This window comes from Sander vitreus, chromosome 17 (genome assembly GCF_031162955.1).
Source record: "Sander vitreus isolate 19-12246 chromosome 17, sanVit1, whole genome shotgun sequence".
Lineage (NCBI taxonomy): Eukaryota > Metazoa > Chordata > Actinopteri > Perciformes > Percidae > Sander > Sander vitreus.
This window is the reverse complement of record NC_135871.1, coordinates 4,764,062-4,783,757: the sequence shown is the minus strand read 5'-3', so window position 1 is coordinate 4,783,757 and position 19,696 is coordinate 4,764,062. Positions and strand designations below refer to the sequence as shown.

The window sequence follows — 19,696 nt, the reverse complement described above, 5'->3', positions numbered from 1 at the left end:
CTTGGGTCCTGCAAGGCACCTGCCATGACATAGTTGCGTCCCCTAGCAATGCTAACTGATAGCTATTTGGGGCCAGGCTATTTCCGGAAACAAGTGTTTATTCCGAAAGTTCTATTTGTGATGCTTGAAATGTTTGAGTTTGCTCTCTCTGGTCTGCCTTTCTTTATCTCTATTCTTTATTTGTGTTCTACTCCCGCAAACATTCTTACCAGTGGTTGAAGTTGACTATACTTTACTAAAGTACTGCACTATACACAATGAGGTACTTGTACTTCTATGTTATGCTATTTACTTCAACTACATCTCAGAGGCAAATATTGAACTCTTTACTCCACTTTATTTGACAGCTCTAGTTACTTTGTAGATTTAGATTACCAATACAAAATATAAATCAACTAATAAATAATGATTTATTATTATAGTTGAAGTTACCCAGCAGTATGCAACATAATAAAAATTAGCTTCACCTTTACCAGCTACAATATTAAAGTGATTAACACACGAATGCCTCAATAACTATAAATCAGTAATGTAATATGTGCGATTCACAAAATAAATAGCAACTGAACAAAAAAACTGCACACATTGTAGAATGCATCAGAGATCGCTAGCTGCTAGGATCTTGTCACGGTTTTCTTCGTACTGGTGCAGCATCTTCTGGAGGTCATAGTCAGCTGGAATCACCTGCACACACATGCATTCAGACATAACAGAGTTACAGGCCAGCAGTTGCTGCAGGAGACAAAGAAATAGAGATTTGAAGGTCCCTATGACACCAGGACATGCAATAACATCAATTATACAACAAGTAGTCTCACCAGACCTCCCTCCAAAGCGCTGTGAAGGAGGGTCTGGCTAGTCCACTCAGCATTCCGGGATGGGAGAAAAACGTATTCTGGTTTATCGGCATTTCTTTAAACCAATCACAATCATCATAGGCGACGCTAAGCACCGGACGAAGATGTGTATGTTCAAAGGTTGTTTTAGTCGCGCGACAAAAAACTCAGATTGGACAGATAGTCTAGCTAGCTGTCTGGATTTACCCTGCAGAGATCTGAGGAGCAGTTACCCATAGTCCTCATAAATTAGGGTGACCAGACATTACAATGTATATTTGTAAACATTGTTGCAATGCCTCTTCTTATCTGTCTCGTTTTAACCATAGAGAGTGAAAGGGTTTTAACCGGGCACAAATGCTCCCTTTGAGTGGATCTTTTCGCTCATGAACACCACATGGACTGACGAGAGGAACCGCATGACCATTCTCACGTTAAAGGCTCTATTTGTCACACGGGCCTATTTTGCTGACACCTGTGCACAATTTCACAGTAGGCTTTCAGCCAACAAATTGATTCTTGAGCAAATTCACTCTAACAAATATGGAATGACATCACATTCGATTAGCATGAAAACATGTCCCAGACAGCGATTGAGTGGGTACACATCTGTTATTAACCCCTAGGTTCGTTTTGTGCCAGAATTGTCCTTTAACCTGAGCCAGGCCATACAACAATGGTAGCAATGATATCACATCCATGCAGGGTTAGTAGTATATACAGTAGCTGTTGAAACATAATAAAATATATGTATTTTTTTCAAACACACTGGTATCAGATCGGTACATGTTATCGGCCGTTATGCAAGTTCAGGAATCGGGAAGAAAAAAATTGTATCGGACCATTTCTTCTTGAAACTACCTGGACATATCTGTGATACCGACACAAAGCAAACCAAAGCACCTGGTGGGATGTTAATGGTCACTCACCAGAACAGGAGCAGGAAGAGGGGAGGAGCTCTGCTTGATGAGCCAGTCCTCATACAGCTGGTGGATGGACTCCAGATACTCCTGATGGACAGATGGAACAATAGTGACCAATACACAAAATGTTAATCTTCACTCTCTCTAGAAACCCATTCATTTCCATTTTTAAGTTTTTGATTGTTTTATGTGTTCTGTGAAGTTAAACCATATGTTTGGATTTACGTCCTCACCAATGGAATGACTTTCTCCTCCTCTCTGCATCTCTGCTTCAACCTCTCATGGCAGGTCTGAGGAGACGTCTGCAGGTACACTGGAAAGGGGGAAAAATTCACAAAACATGGTTGAGGTGGGTTGGGTGTAGAATTAAGGCCAATTTTAACGTTAATCTTGATTCACTATAAATATGCGAGTACAGTTGATAGAAAAAAAACCAAGCCAAATCGTCAACATGGATTTGCCCCCCGTGTTCTGTCGGTGGCCCGGCTGACTCCTGCCCCCCGTGTTTTGTCAGCGCCTGAGGGGCTCTACCTTCATTTTGGTAGTCTGTTTTCTGTCTTGTCTTGTTTTACGTCCTGTCGTTTAGTTTTCCCGCCCTTGTGATTGTCTAATGTGTTCCACCTGTTCCCCAGCCCTGGTGTCCCGTGTTTGCTCGTTACCTTGTGTATTTAGTCTTTGTTTTCCCCTTGTCTTGTGTCAGATCATTGTATTGTTTCAGTGTCAGTTCTCAGTCATTTTCAGTGCTGTCTTCTCGTCCTTGGAGTTTTTTGTCCCTAGTTCCTGTTTGTTGGATTACTTCAGTTTTTTTTTGGGATATCCGTTTCCTTGTTTTATCCACATTCAGAAGTAAGTTTTTGCCTGCTGCATTCAGGCCTCCTTTTGTTGGTGTGAACCGTGTTTTGTTGCTTAATAAATCCTCAACCTCAAACTTTCTCCTGCCTGCTCTCTGCTTTTGGGTCCTCAAATTCCCCGAGTCATGACAGCAACCTGTGCTTTAAAAAAAATAAATGTAAAAATCAAGAATCGAATCGAACCTTAAAATCGAAAATTTAATCAAATCAAGGATTTGAAGAATCGTGACACCCCTAATAGTCAGTGAATATGGTCATAACCACTACAGTGCTCAATTACCTATTTTTGAGGGGGAATAAACTAAGTTTTCATTGTGAAGGAATGAACTGTCCTCTGGAGGACATAGCTAGCTGGCGCTCGGTGGGGAGCAGGAGGCAACAAAGGTGGGGAGGAATCAAGCAAGGAGCAAGAAGCTAAGAAGTCTGGCTAAGGGAACTACCACACAGATCGCCATTGCCAAGCCTCCTACTCACCAACACCAGATTGATCACACACAAAATGGATGAGCTACAAATACACACGGAACTACTGCGTGATGATGATTATCACAGAAGCCTGGCTGAACACACAGCACCTAGCAGCTAGCAGGGCGAGCTAGCTACCGGCAGGATAGAGACAGGGTAGGTGAATTTAAACAATGCCTGAGTTGAAAACGCATCTTGTTGTCACGTAAGGGCCCTGTTAATGTTGCAGACATTTTAATTGCATTTTGTGTCTGTTAAGAGGCACAAAGGCACTCTAAAACTTGCCCCAACAACTGCCGTTTTAGTTAAGTGGAAGCTTGTAGACGTAGCTGCAGCTACACCGTGTTGACCGCACCGAATTGGCTCGACTGTACTCACATATTTATAGCGATCAAGATTAACGTAAAAATTGGCCGGAATTCTCCATTGGGTGTGGGTCAATGCGAATTGCACATGACCAAAGACTCTCTATAGTTAGTTATATTTTATTTGTGTCATGCCAAACATTTCGGCCCATCCCACATGGGATTACAAGACACCACAAACTTACTTATTTAGTCTTCCTGTCGCATATACAAATCATTCGGAGAAATACATGAATACAAATATATGCATATATATATACACACATTACATACAAACAACAAATCATCTACAGTTCATCTCGATAAAGAGCTTTTTTCCCTCTTCTCCCAAGCTTTCTCAAGATAACTGGCTAATTTATGTTTCATATGTGAACAGCCATCTCAGTCTTTGAGCATCATCCATATTTACCAAATCAATCTCTGCTTTTATCTTACGAAACAAAAAAAACAACACATGGGACAGATCCGTTTTTCCTCTTCTAAATTAACATATCGTCCTGTTTCAACAGTCAAAGGCAAAAACCCAGATCTCACTTGAGCACATAAAGATCTTTGTCTTTTTGACAAATTATATACAACATAATTCTCTGTGCTATATTCCGGTTTTATCATCACAAAAATACGCAATTTTGGCTTAGCCCATATATCGTCGGCCCACTGCTTTTTGTCTTAGGCAAACCGATTTTTTAAACAAACCAATATTCAGCTTTTCATTATTTAAAAACAACTCCATAATTACAAAACAATTTGCATATATCGTTAAACCAAGGTCCAAGAATGTGTTTATCCCAGAGAAATATTTTCCTCGTCAACCTATTTGTGTCCATATCTAATAAACGATTCCGTAACTGGGCGATACATATCTTCACGATTCCCATTCCATGTCTCCCACATGATTCTTGCTTTTACCAGTGATTCCTCCCAAAGCTCTATGTGCTGAATCAGCAAAAACCTCAACACCTTTTCTGAAATTTATATGTTCATCAATATAGAAACCTAGATATTTATATGAATCTGCAATGTTCAGCTTGTGTGACCCAATTTTAAACTCATAAGTACTGCGAGTAGTTAAAGGTTTTCTAAAGTGAATTATTTGTTTTCTTTCTATTGATAAACAGTCTTGATTTATTACACCAATCATCAATATAGGAGAGCATCTGCTGCATATTATCTTCAGAGGGTGACAGTAATACTATGTCATCCGCGTACAAAAGAAGACTTATTTCATTTCTACATCTTATCCCACAATTCAATGCTTTAACTTCCTTTGCCAAATCATTTATATAAATTGCAAATAATGTGGGGGACAAAGCATCAACCTGTTTTACCCCTAATGTAGCTCAGCGTAAATTCTTTCAGGAAGACCTAACAAATAATCAGTTCTCTCCCTAAAATCGAATCAGCGCTGGAGGCACTCACCTTCCTGATAAGCCAATCAGAATCGGCCACGGATTCCATAGGCCAATCACAAAACTGCTTTAAATATGCTTCTCTTCCTGTGCTATCAGCTGTCATTTCAGGCAAGGCATTCAACTTGTCAGTCGGACGGCTGTATGGCTCTCGTTCCTTCGCCGTTTTGTACCGTGCTCTTCTTCCTCGCCATGTCGCCATTTTCGAGTCTGATCCCGCGTCGGGCCCGGGTCCTGATCTCTACTTGTCGCAGGCGGCAAATCCAGCTTCTTCGGATGGCGTCCGCAAGAGTTCCCGCCTGGCCACTCTACCCGGTCCCTGTCCGGACGGCACGGCGACAGAGAGGCTCATCCTGCAGCTTCGGGATCGCGGCATCCTGCCGGCTTCAGGTTTACCTTCTCCGTGAGCTTGAACCAGGTTGGGTGCATCTCGCCGGTTCCCTCGCCTCCTGTTCCCGTGCTGGCTCACGGTCGGAAGCGGTCTACAAAGGCGGTCGCCCCTCCCCGAGCCCCACCGCAGGTTCTCTCAGCCTGGCGGCTGCTACGGCCTTTCCAAGTGGGTCATCTGACATGGGTCTCATCCTCGCTTCTCTTCATTCCCTGGCCGGCTCTCTTCAGTCCATGGATGCGAGGTTGCAGTCCATCGAAAACTCGCCCGCTTTCGTTGGGTCTACGACTGCCGCCACCGCCGTGGCCTCCATGTCTCTGCCGGTGCACGGTTTTCCTCAGCCTGTCCCTAAAGCCCCGGGTGAAGCCAACTTTTCCCTGGCCACCTCTGCTCCGGCCCCGTTTATAGGTAGGCCTTATATTCCCGTTGCTGCTAACATCTCTGCCCGCTTGCGTGCCAAAATCCTGCAGGGCAAGGATGTCAACTTGGTGAGCCTAATTCTGCCTTCCAGGGAATGCAAGAAAAATCTGGTGTCTGGGGACGGGTTCTCTGCAGTGTTCAAGTCCGCGGACCCCAGGTTGTGGTGGATCTCGAGCTCCTCCTGATGCTCGTGGGAGGTGTGCAAGTTGTTTCTTGCTCCGCCTGCGGTGCTCCGGGCCATATGGCCTCCCTTTGCCCCATGGCGGCGTTTCGCACCTCTCAGCCCCCTCGCCATGATTCCCCGCCTGGCGTGCCCACCCGCAGACGACAGGTTTCTCAGAGTTACAATCCTCCTATTTGCAATAACTTTATTGAAGGTGTCTGTTCTTTCTCCAATTGCATTTTTCTCCATGTCTGCAGCGGTTGCCGGGATGCGCACCCCCGGCCGGTCTGCCCCCGGCGGGCAGGCCCGCCTCGGGCTGCCCGGCGGAAGCCTCTGCCCGAATCAAAGACATTCTGACCATGCATCCATCCACTCCATTAAATCTTCGTAATTTTGCAAATGAATTGGCTTTTCATCCTGCTCTCTGGGCTTTCTCAAGGTTTTAGAGTGGGTGTCCTCGCTGTTCCTTCCGTCTTGATCGTTGCTAGGAATCTGCTTTTTGGGGTGCGTTTAACCTTTGGCTGCCGAAGCAGCCCGTGTATCTTTAACCACGTTTCCGAGGCCCTGTGCTGGATCCTGCTTAACAGGGTGAGGGTGCCCTTGGTGCTTCACTTGGACGACTTTCTTCTCGTAGACTCCCCCCCCCACGATGGCTCCTGCTCGTCCTTGGGCAAACTGTGGCGCTGTTTTGGTTCCCTCGCCGTCCCTCTGTCTGAAGAGAAAACTATCGGTCCTGCCACCTGCCTGGAGTTTCTCGGCATCACCTTATCGGCCATCAGCATGGAAGCGTCTCTCCCGCTTGATAAATTGCTGTGCATTCGCAGCATCTCATTCTTCCACCGTTCCCATCAATAAACGTCAGTTGCTCTCCCTTCTCGGGCATCTGAATTCCGCCATGCGCGTAATCCCAGAGGGGCGCTCTTTTATTTCCGGTTGTTGGACACAGCAGTCTCTCATCTGCACAATCTCGTGTCCCTCGATGATGGGTGCCGCTCCGATTTGCATTTTTGGTCTCATCTTCTGGAGCATTGGAATGGGGTTTCTTTCTTTTATGACGAGTTGGTGCATTCTTCTGACTCTCTGCGGTTTTTCACTGACGCTGCCCCTTCCGCGTTTTTTTTTTTTTTTTCCAGGACCAGTGGTTCGCAGGCCACTGGCCTCCCAATTTCTCCCAGTCCGATTCCTCAGCCCTGCATGAGATCTACCCCATTGCCATAGCCTGCCGCGTCTGGCGGCATCACTGAAAGCGCAAACGCATCTCAGTCATGTGTGATAATCAAGCAGTTGTCAGTATAATCAATAGAGGGCGCTCTTCGTGTCGTAAAATCATGCCGTTCATGAGAAGCATTACATTGTCTGCGGTAATGAATAATTTCATCATCACTGCTCGTCATGTCCCCAGGCATTTTAACAATGTGGCTGATGCGCTGTCTCGTTTTTACTTTCAGACCTTTCGAAGCCTCTGCCCGTCTGCCAGCCCCATCCCGGTAGTGCTTCCCTCTCTCCAAGAGCTAGCGCTGCATTAACTCTAAACCCCTTGCAACAATATCTAGAATCATTTAGGATGTACATGAGGAAAGGTCTAGCGGCTTCCACACTAAAAACCTATGATTTTGCCTGGCATACATTTTCTTTAGTCTGTGTAATCATTTGTGTACATCTCAGACCCGTTCTTGTTAAAAGCATTTATGCATTCATCTGTTATTGTACCGATACTCACAACTTCAAAGTGCAGTATACTCGTGGGTTGATTGCAGGTATACAGTTTCATGTAAAGTGTTACGATCCATCGTTTCCAAGCCTCCTTTCTAATCGGGCCATTAAATTGCTGTTGAAAGGCGTCTCTAAATCTCACCCTTCTTCCCCTGACCTCAGGCAGCCTATCACACTCGGTATTTTGCATAAACTAGTGTCGACACTCAGGATAGGCGTTTTTTTCCCCTTACATCGATACACTTCTGGAGTCCATTTTCCGGTTAGCTTTCTATGCATTTCTCAGATGCGGTGAATTTGCTACTCCTTTCAAATCCTTCAACCCCGATAGTGATATTACTTTCTCTGATCTGGCCTTTCATGCTAATCACTATTGCCTACAACTAAAGCATTCTAAACGCGGAGGAGTATGCTCAGTTATTGTTGCCCGCACAGATACACTATTTTAAATCCATGTTGAACTATCTTACAGTAAGGCCTCCTACTAACTCCCTCACACCTCTGTTCATTATTCTGGGGGATTTTCCCTTGTCCAAAGGTTGGCTTAGGCAACATCTGAACTTAGTTCTCCTCAAATCTGGCATTTCACCGCAGCATTATTCAGAGCATTTATTCAGGATAGGGGCTGCTACCACGGCGGCCAATCAAGGAATTTCTCGGACCTCGTTGCAAAGGCTGGGTCGGTGGTCTTCTTTGGCTTACTCTTCATACATTCGTCCTGACGTCAACGTCATCCTCACAAATCAACGATCCCTAAAGCCGTAATCTGGTAAGCTTGCATATAACTGGTGGTGGTGTTTTCATTTAGGCCTACAGTTGGCATGTCTCACATCTACAGATTTATCCCGTTTATGTTGCAATCGACCTAGATATATAATTAAAATAGTTAAAAAGAAGATGGTTTTATTTTATGTTTACCGGCTAAATTGCCTTAACGGCGGATATGCCTTGTTTTCTTTCATGTTTACCGGCCTAAATGCCCATACCGGCCCATGCCGTGCATGCCGGCCCGAGTTGTCATAGAGGCAGAGATGCCGTGTCTTGCCGGTCTGAGTTGCTGTACCGGCAGAAATGCCGCGTTATGCGTTTCGGGTACGGATCACTGTATTTGCTTTTCTGTTTCAGATGGAGGTAAGCCCACATATTTTAGAAATTAATTCGTATTTAATTTTCGTGTGTTCCATTTCCTCCATGTTCCTACCCTCTAATTTCAGTCACGTTTTGGGGGGGTTATATCATGGTTCCCTACCCTTATTATAGGAGCCATGTATATTATGTTTGTTTATGGTTTATAGTTTTCACCTATTACGTAACATAGGACGTCATGGGGGTTGGTCTCACAATAAACAGTCTAGTTATACACCTGGACACCTGCATGGCGGAGGCTAGAGAGGGGGTGAGCTTGGGTTTTTGCATTTTCTGTTGACCACAAGTTTCTCCACATCTACGTTCACCTTTTTGCGTTATTTTTCAGGCAATTGGATTTTGTTTATTCATATTTTTTCCGACTTTCAAACGAACAATAAAAAGGTTGAAAGCATATCTCAGAGTGGATCTGAATTATTCTAACGGCGCGTCATACAGGTGATTGTTCCCTGACTCAGCCTTACAGCGGCTTATGGAGGTTGCAAAGAAGCCGCTACACCTATATTAAATGTATTAATATAACGATGGGAGTCCAATCTCCAATACTCTGTACAGTTATATGCTCATATACATTAAACCGTTTGCATATCTGCAAACAAGTCTATCCTGATTGAAATTATGTTGGGAACCAGTTTGTATGGAGTTCATTCAATCTTACACGTTATAGGCATGGACAGATACAATTTTTCATTTACCCCGTACTCTATAAGTTTATATGCTAAGGGACTGTTCATTATTTATTTAAGGGGCCACCGGAGGAGTTTTGGGACCTTTAGGCTAAAAAGACCCTCCCTACACCAGGAATAATTTTTCTATGACCCTCCAAAATGATTTGAAAAAGAGGAATGACCCTCCCCTTGTGTACTAGTTTGCACTTAGCAAAGATGTACAGATTGATTTTTTACAGCCAAAGTTTACACAGTTAACCTCTGCATTCTCACCTTACACATCACACTCCACTGTTATGGTGTGGTGGCCATTTCAGTAGATTTACTCACTAACATTGTTGTGGAAACACAATAAGCAACTAAATGCACACTTCCTGCATTACTTCAAATACTAAAGTTACTCCTCTAGTAAACTAGTATTCACATGAAATAAAATTGAGACCATTGAGACCATTCAGCAAAGGACACTGGGAAATAACAAATTCAACACTGGTTGCTATGGACTCGTCACTAGGCTTCCTCAGTCATTGTATATTTTAGCACATAGGTAAAGCTGCCGAAGCTGAAAATTATATTCCAAAACATATACGTTTATTTTTAAAGCAGATTTGTAACAATTTAACAATTCGCCCTCATGAAATCCAATCGCTGTCTTGGAACGCAATAGACAGACGGTGGCGGAATGCCCTGACACTTAAATTCAACTAAAATGTAACAGTGAACAATCAGTGTTCGACCTACAGTCTGTTGAGATGCCTATCCAAACGCAGAAACGAAGCGCAGTCACACCATAAACGTTAAGACACGTTGAGAAAAAAGATCTGTATTTTGGCGTAATCCAATGACACGAAAAAAGTAATCCACAGCGATCAGTAGATCCACAAAAAGGGTCACGGTGTATCCAGCAAGGCCTATACGAGAGTCACATTCACCAGCCAGGTGAACGAGGCCAGAAGTGGAATAAATGTACAAAAGTCCAAATCTACACAAAACCCGCAGTCAATTAGTAAGCTGACATCACATTTATATACATGGCATTTAGGAAACCTTTATTGCAAGGTTGGCACGGCAAGATGTCCAGACTAGTGCAACAGTAATTTTCGTTTTTTGCGTCCTGCTGCTCCCATTGTCAGCCAAGTAATATTTGTTTTACTAAAGCAGTATATGAAATCTGATGTATTACCTACCAAAATTTAGTTGTTTTGTGTTATTTAAGATATTTATAAAATATCTGGTTATGCCAGATGTAATTATTCCACACATTTTTTAAACAATGCAATTACTCGTTTCAGCCACTAGGCAGAGCCCCCCAGCAAACTCATGGGTCAGACCCATCTGGTAGCGAAGGAGGGCCAAGACTAAGAGCTACATGAAAAAATATTCACCAAACAAGCCACTTTGAAATGTTGCTGTTTTCATGAATACAAAAGTTGGGTGACCCCCCTAGACTAAAAAATATTGGGTGACCCTCCCCTCAACAAAGAATAAAAAGACATGACCCTCCCCTATTTTCTCCGGTGGTCCATTCCATAAATACCGAACGGTCCCCAACAGATCATATCAAAACCTTTATGAAAATCAATAAAGCATGAATATGTTGGCTTATTTTCACTTATTCTTTTAGTTATAACTGTAGACAATACAAAAATGTGAACTAGACATGATCTGGGTTTACGGAACCCATTTTGTTCTTCCACAAGGAGCTCTTCTTTCTCTAAATACAACATGAGCATCTCATTAAGTATTGTAGAATACAGCTTATAAACTGTGCTCATTAAACTAATCCCTCTATAATTTAAAGGCACCCTTGGATTCTCATTTTGGGATTTTGGTATCGGATTAATAATTGATTTAAGCCACATAGATGGTATTTTGCCGGATTCAAAACATCCTTTAAATAAATCACACAAAATATCAAATAATTTGGGTGATTTTAGTATTTCATTTGGGATATTTTCAACCCCCATCGCTTTTCCCAATTTAGCTTTATTAATAGCCATTTGAACTTCTTTTGTGAGACTCTTATTAAGATCCTCATTTATCCAATATTCCCCTTTTATGTGTTATCTTTTAAATGTGGCCCTCTATTACATCTTTCCTCTGACATATGTCCTCGTAGTACCCCCCAAAGTCAAAAGTCTCACTAGCGAAAAAAGACCTTTGAAATCTTTCTCCCACCTATTGATTATATCAGACAGCCCAATCACTAAACTACCATCATTCCCCAGCACTTCCATGTGTATTTTCCAACTACGCCTTGGCCTTAGTTTATTAATTTCTGACCAAAATCTCTTAGGGTCAGACGTTTGGATTCTCTTCAGGTTTAATACCTGTCCTCTTTGTTAAGGTCTTTTGTAGAATCTGTATCTTTTATCAAACCTATTTTGACTATTCTTAAAAGGTTTCTAATAGTTGCTTCCTTTCTATATTATTATTTAAGCACTTCAGAAACAGATTTTCTGCTTTATGCATAGATTGCCACAATTCTTTTAACTCTTTATTCCAATAAGGTTTTGTATTAAATGGCTTTTTTGTAACATTATAGTTGTCTCCAGCTTTAATATCTTGTATTATGAATACACAAAGACGTGCTGGTATGCCTGATAACACATCTGATAAATCTATCAATTAAAATGGCAGTTGTTCTATCAGGATGGAAGGTGGCTATAGTCTCACCAATTTTTAAATCAGGAGACAAAACAAACATTTCCAATTATCGCCCCATTATTTTGCATAATGTTGCAGAAAAGTGGATCGCCAAGCTGCTGAATAAACACCTCAGCTATGGCCATTCTCTCCTGCATTCCATGCAATTTGGGTTTCGCCAGTACCACTCCACAGAGACGGCAAACTGTGTCTTCATAGAAACCGTGAAATCCTTACTTGATAAAACCATCTGTGTTGGTGCAGTCTTTTTGGATTTAAAGAAGGCGTTCGATACAGTAGATCATCGAGCCCTTCTGTCTAAACTGACTCACTTCAACTTTGCAGAAGCTAGTTTGGTTTCAATCTTACTTGTCCAACAGAAGACAATCTGTGAGTGTTAGTGGCACTAAGTTGTCTTACCTTGAATGTTCAGCAGGGGTCCCACAAGGCTCTATTTTGGGACCAGTATTGTTCTCTGTGTGTATATATATAAAAAAATAAATGATTTGCCAAATGTTTGTCAAAAAGTCCATTTTCAAATGTATGCTGATGATGCAGTTATTTTTACACCTGCTAAAAGCACACAGGAAGCATCATCCATCCTTACATCAGCACTGGAGAATATACAGCATTGGCTGCTTAAATCCTGCCTATTATTGAACAAAAAGAAAACTGTTGCTATGACTTTCACAAAAAAACACAACATAAAACTGGAGAGGTCCAATGTGTTCCTGGGGGGAGTGGAACTTGACATTGTAGAGGAGTTCAAGTACCTCGGTGTCACACTGGACCCAACGCTTTCATTTAAAAAAACACATCAAACTTACAGCGAATAGAATCAAATTCAATTTACAAAATTTTAAACAAATCAGACCATCAATGACAACTACTTCTGCTAAAATGTTCCTACATTCAATGATATTTTCACATATATAGATTACTGCATCACAACCTGGTCACTCACTGGAAATACAATTTTAAAACCCATGGAAATGTTATTCAAAAAAATCTATAAAAATACTTGATCAAAAATCTTTGTCATTCCATCAGTGTAATATTTGGGGAAAATACAATATGCTCAACTTTGAAAATTGTAGTCATTTTAAAAATAGCGGTTTAATTTATAAAATTTTTCATGGACTGGCCCCACCTTCACTTTCTACATACATTAAACCAAGGTCTGACAGAGTTTGTTGTACCAGAGCTTCATTTAGAGGAGATATAGAGATCCTGCATAGAAAAACTACCTTTGGACAAACTGTTCTGTCTATCGGTCATTTTTGGAACAGCATCCCAACAAACATTAGAGAATGTCCTACTTACTGCACATTTAAAAAGCACCTTAAACAACTTCTCACTCATTGTTTATGGTTGATGTTTCCTCAACACGTTAACCAAGCTGGATACAAAATTATCCTTCTGTGTACTTTTTTGTCTTAAAGTTTGTTCTTTGTCATATTTTTATTGAAAAAACCTCCGACGTATACACAACTCCACATGCTCCATAACTAAAAATAGCACATTACACACTGCCCCAATAGTATGACATGGTACACACTTCCTGTCTCCTAAGTAGGCATGGACACATTTGTAAGTGTAGTGAACATCAAAAAAGTTGTATATGCATAATGTATTTATATTGTCTTTTGCTAACATTAGACATTTAGACAACTAAAAGCCATATTTAGCATTAGCACACAGTTGATTTAAGCCTATTCATGTTGCCAGATTTCACATGATTTTGTTTCTGAGACAGAAACAGGTTTCGAACTAAGTTAATTTTCTCCTTGTCCTTTGTCGGCCTGAAAATGCCATTTTAGTGTCAGAAAATGGGTTCAATGTTTACCTTGATGCTATAGGGCAAAAGAATCCGTCATAACCTGGGTTCACTTCTGCCATTGAAATCAATACACTCAGGCAGGGTTTTCCTGCATTGAAAGTTTGGACGTGCTCCGCCGTCCGTCAATACCCACTAGGTCCGGATTTGTTGCGGCACGGCTGCGGCCATGACTGACAGCTGTAGTCACGAGGACGCACAAGATCTCACGAATTCACGTAGAATAGAACCACAAAACCAACAACAGTTTGTTTCCATCCAGAGGAGTAGAGGGGAAACAACTCTGTGCTGTGTGTTCAAGGTATAGTGCAGGGAAATATGATCCGCCATGAGCACAGTGTATTTTATTTCGAAAATTAACCGAATGTTTATTTTGTTTCTGTGCTCGACTTCCTGTCCCGCATCTGCCGTGTGCTGATTTGCTGCGGAGCTCTCTGGCATCCGGCAAAAATAGAAGCTCTGCGTATCTGCTCCGGAGGGCTGCGAGTCGCCGGAGCTGTGCCTGAGTCAGACCGCAGCCGTTCTGCAGTCAGTGGAAATACACACATTGACTTTAATGGAAACCTAATGACTCCGCCGCCGTTCCGGAGCTGATACGCAGCCGTTATGCAGCTGGTGGAAATTGGGGGTGATTTTCAGCAGCCATCCTCCCTCTTATCCACAGCTGCTATATTTTACATATGCTGCTGGCGCTGATAAGACAGCTAAGCTGCATTGTTTTGACTGGAACTGAACGCTCCGCTGTGAAGCTAGCGCGTACAGGATCTCGGTTTGCAGAGTTCAGGCTGTACCGGACTCTCCAGGTGATCATGCTGCTCTGCGGACCGTTGCTGATGGGCGCAGAGCCTCGCCGGAGCTCCAACTGCTGTCTTATCTGCCCATGATATTTTATATTTTGAATTGTTACCTGCCACTAGATTTGTTTGTTTTGTGTTCCTTGACATAAATACATAAATGTATCAGAATGCAGGAAATTAAGTCTTTGACTAGCATACAGACAGCAGTTAACAAAAATAATTTTTTTTGTTTTGTTTTCAAGAGCTCCATGGGAAGAAATCAACAACAGAAATCCTCGCTCATGTGGCTGGGTTAGCTCAGTTCTTAGAGCAGGTGCACATATAGAGGTTTACTCCTCGACGCAGTGGCCGTGGGTGCTGCATGTCATTCCCCCTCTCTCTCCCCTTTCATGTCTTCATCTGTCCTATGGAAATAAAGGCCTAAAATGCACGAAAAAATAATAAGTCCATAAAGATGTGATGTTTGCCCAGTATCGCATTACAATTGAATATGCGAGTAGCAGCTGTACGTTCAGTAAAACTTGCCCTGGTTGTTACTATCATTTTGATATAGGAGTGATAATTATTAGCAATATGTTAGGTAGTGCCACTGCTCACCTTGTGTATTTTTATTTATTGATTTTTTTTTTTTTTTTCCTGTCTATGATGTCTTTGTGTGGTGTTGAAACTTGAAAAAAAAATCAATAAAAACTGAATTAAAAAAAAAATTACAGATTTCAGTTTCCAATCAATCTTCATGTCATACTGTAACTGTATTCTCTTTGTTTTAAATTGTGTCTGTCAGAATTAATAAAATTCTTTAAATTGAATAAATCTTTATTAGAAACTTTTTTCATGAAACTGTATTAATTTGTCACATAAAAAATTTAAATTCAATCTCTGCCTTTAAGCAGTCCTAAATATTAGGAGCAATGGACAGCTACATACAGCGTCTGGGGAGCAACTTGGGGTTCAGTGCTCAGAGTTGCTCAAGGACACTTTGACATGTGGCCGGAGGAGCCTGGGATCGAACCACCAATCTTGTTGAGGGCCGACCCACTCTACCTCTGAGACATAGCCACCCCCAATAAAATACATTAAATGTGTTTGTGTCTCTGCTTTGTGTATTCTCACCAATCAGATCAAGAGGAATGGAAATGTTAGTTGTGAGCCAATCGAACCACTCGCTGAGAACAGCATAGTCCACTTCTGGCATTTTCCCACTAAAAAAAACAACAAACAGAAACAAAATTGTAGGCAATATGACAATATAAACCATCAAAGTTTGCCAACCATTACATATTTTTACATATAATGTTTATGATTCCTTTAATATTTCTGTCTGTATTAGGTAATTTTGGGCATTGCTAGTACCTTCATTTTACAGGTATTACAGTATATTCACTGTATAAGCCAAGAAAACAGATATTCAGCATATTTGATAAACAGTGTCTCTACTGAGGTACGAGACCATTTTATATATTGTGGTATAAAATTAGTAAAACATGATAAAAGGGTTAATACATATTGCCCACCTCCACTGTGTTGTTTCCTAGCATAAATGGTCTCATCCTGACAGAAAGCAGCTCAGCTCCAAGAGGTATTAAATGTAGACTAAAACCTTCTGTTCTGTTCTGTAACAGAATCCAACAAACCAGCATAAGAGTTTAGTTGTATGCTGTATACAGTAGATATATTCATCTACTCTCCTGTGGTCTCATTTTTAAAAACATAGGATCCTTACTAAAAGTGTAGGTACGCCCAAAAGCCAAAAATGGCGTACGGCAAAAATCAGATTTATAAAACCGTGCATACGCCCATCTGTAAGCAATGTTCCCTTTATAAATTACAGATTACCCACAAGTGTGCGCACGTGAATCAGCCTCTTATCCTGCCCTGTACACGCCCATTTTTAACCATAAATAGCAGAGCAAAGCATTAATTCTAATCAGTATGTTAATGACCCTGGCAGTTGTTCTTTCGTTACGCAGAATCATGACAACTGGCGGGGAAAAAGCAAAAAAACTTCTCAGACGCTGGTGAATTGCTGCAAATTGAATCATAATTTCGGCCTGTTCTCGCATAGTATAGGGAAACCTGATCTATAGACTACCTATATTAATAATACTGTCCAAAACGGCAAGCATTACGGCACTCTGGGACAGCTTCGATATACCAGACCCATATGATAAGATTTAACAGAACTATATATATCCAAAAAAGCCTTAATGATAAAGTTGAAGATTATAATATTTATATAAAACACTTCGCTGTCTGCCATTTCCCTCAGGAAACAGCCAGTTGCCCCCAGATTGGCGAGGACCTGTATTTGGACAGGGATGGCACGGTTCCGGCACGTTGCCCTCTCTACTTGGAATTGAAATCGGCATATTAGCCAGTCATCGTTGTGGTCCATGAAGTCTCTCTCTCTCCTGATTCTTCCATTGGCATAGTCAGTGCATGCAGCATTACACACGGGGGTCACCGCAGTATGTACAGTGGTGTGAAAAAGTGTTTGCCCCCTTCCTCATTTCCTGTTCCTTTGCATGTTTGTCACACTTAAGTGTTTCGGAACACCAAACCAATTTAAACAATAGTCAAGGACAACACAAGTAAACACAAAATGCAATTTGTAAATGAAGGTGTTAATTATTAAAAGGTGAAAAAAAATCCAAACCATCATGGCCCTGTGTGAAAAAGTGATTGCCCCCTAAACCTAATAACTGGTTGGGCCACCCTTAGCAGCAACAACTGCAACCAAGCGTTTGCGATAACGTGCAATGAGGCTTTTACAGCGTCCTGGAGGAATTTTGGCCCACTCATCTTTGCAGAATTGTCCTAATTTAGTTACATTAGAGGGTTTTCGAGCATGAACGGCCTTTTTAAGGTCATACCACAACATCTCAATAGGATTCAGGTCAGGACTTTGGCTAGGCCACTCCAAAGTCTTCATTTAGTTTTTCTTCAGCCATTCGGTGGTGGACTTGCTGGTGTGTTTAGGATCATTGTCCTGCTGCAGAACCCAAGTTCGTTTCAGCTTGAGTACACGAACAGATGGTCGGACATTCTCCTTCAGGATCTCTTGGTAGACAGCAGAATTCATAGTTCCTTTTATCACGGCAAGTCTTCCAGGTCCTGAAGCAGCAAAACAGCCCCCAGACCATCACACTACCACCACCATATTTTACAGTTGGTATAATGTTCTTTTTATGAAATGCAGTGTTCCTTCTACGCCAGATATACTTGGACACACACCTTCCAAAGAGTTCCACTTTTGTCTCATCGGTCCACAGAATGTTGTCCCAAAAGTCTTGGGGATCATCAAGATGTGTTCTGGAGAAATTGAGACAAGCTTTGATGTTCTTTTTGCTCAGCAGTGGTTTTCTCCTTGGAACTCTGCCATGCAGGCCATTTTTGCCCAGTCTTTTCCTGATGGTGGAGGCATGAGCGCTGACCTTAACTGAGGCAAGTGAGGCCTGCAGTTCTTTGGACGTTGTTGTGGGGTCTTTTGTGACCTCTTGGATGAGTCGTCGCTGCGCTCTTGGGGGTAATTTTGGGCGGCCGGCCACTCCTGGGAAGGTTCACCACTGTTCCATGTCTTCGCCATTTGTGGATAATGGCTCTCACTGTGGTTCGCTGGATTCCCAAAGCTTTGGAAATGGCTTTATAACCCTTTCCAGACTGATAGATCTCAATTACTTTCTTTCTCAATTGTTCCTGAATTTCTTTGGGTCTCGGCATGATGTGTAGCTTTTAAGGATCTTCTGGTGGACCTTACTGTGTCAAGCAGCTCCTATTTAAGTGATGCCTTGATTGTGAACAGGTGTGGCAATAATCAGGCCTGGGTGTGGCTAGAGAAATTGAACTCAGGTGTGGACAACCACAGTTATAGTATGTTTTAACAAGGGGGGCAATCACTTTTTCACACAGGGCCATGATGGTTTGGATTTTTTTTCTCCTTTAATAATAAACACCTTCATTTACAAATTGCATTTTGTGTTTACTTGTGTTGTCCTTGACTTTTGTTTAAATTGGTTTGATGTTCCGAAACACTTAAGTGTGACAAACATGCAAAGGAACAGGAAATGAGGAAGGGGGCAAACACTTTTTCACACCACTGTATATGTTTACAACAATTTGTGATCAACTGGTGGTATCCCTCACCCCGAGATACAATTTGAAGACGAAAGTCTAATAGGCAAACACACTTTTCTTCATGCAGGTTTGGTCACGAACAGTATTGAAGTTCGGACCGATAATGAGGACATTAAGTGTAACAATTGTGAGAGAGCTTAACGTCTGCATTTTCAGACTTTGACATTTGATGATATATGCACAGTTTTAAAAACAGATATTTAGTTATTTACACTGTGTTCTGCAGTTATCTAATGCTAGGGTATTTGATGCTATCCTGTATTCCATGCAGTCGGGCCATCTCATCCTCCGTAGCGAACTCTGTGACGGTGAGACAGCGCCAATTAAATATTAAGAACAAATTTGTATTTAAGATTTGAGTTGGATTTTACAAGGTGTTTATGGAACAATTATCACTCAGTACAAGTGCAAATAACACTGCTGGATTTACTCTTCATGATAACGTGGATGATATGGAGTGAAAAAATGTGAGTGAGGCATCAATACTTTTTTATTTACTAATATTACAAGTAATCGTTTTTCCCACATTTACTTTCTGCAGTCTGACTTCACCATCTGCATCCTCAATTCCCATTGTCTCCAAAATGTGCGTACGCAGGGGTCAGAGTTTGCGTGGAGGACCGCACATTCTCCGATCAAGTTTTTTTTATAAATAACAACCTTTGCGTGGGAGGTTGCATGCGCACATTTTCAGCCACGTTTTGTGCGTAGCCACGTTTATAAATGAGACACCAGGTCTGATCCAGGCGTGGACGTTTGTCAAAACACAGATACCTTTTGAAGAGATTCTCCACAAAGATGTACTTGGCACTGAAGATGGACCTCTCCATCATCCTGACAGGGGATGACTGGAAACAACAAGAAACATTAAGTACATACAGCTGATTGCCTGATGAGGTCATATGTTTGCATCCCCAGTCCATGGCTACCAATGT

General features: G+C 41.8%; 1 protein-coding gene across 4 annotated transcripts in view; it reads right to left on the bottom strand.

Annotated features, from left to right (window-relative positions):
* Nucleotides 1-317: 317 nt before the first annotated feature.
* The window catches only part of tk2 (thymidine kinase 2), a 30,979-nt gene continuing 11,600 nt past the window's right edge, over nt 318-19,696 (bottom strand). For all 4 annotated transcript variants that reach the window (XM_078272631.1, XM_078272633.1, XM_078272634.1 and 1 more), the window contains 5 exons: nt 19,536-19,609; nt 15,741-15,829; nt 1,993-2,072; nt 1,766-1,846; nt 318-684 (listed from right to left, as the gene is read on the bottom strand). In XM_078272631.1, coding sequence (XP_078128757.1) covers nt 598-684; nt 1,766-1,846; nt 1,993-2,072; nt 15,741-15,829; nt 19,536-19,609 — 411 coding nt within the window. In that variant the 3' untranslated portion in view covers nt 318-597. The remainder of the gene's footprint in view (nt 685-1,765; nt 1,847-1,992; nt 2,073-15,740; nt 15,830-19,535; nt 19,610-19,696) is intronic.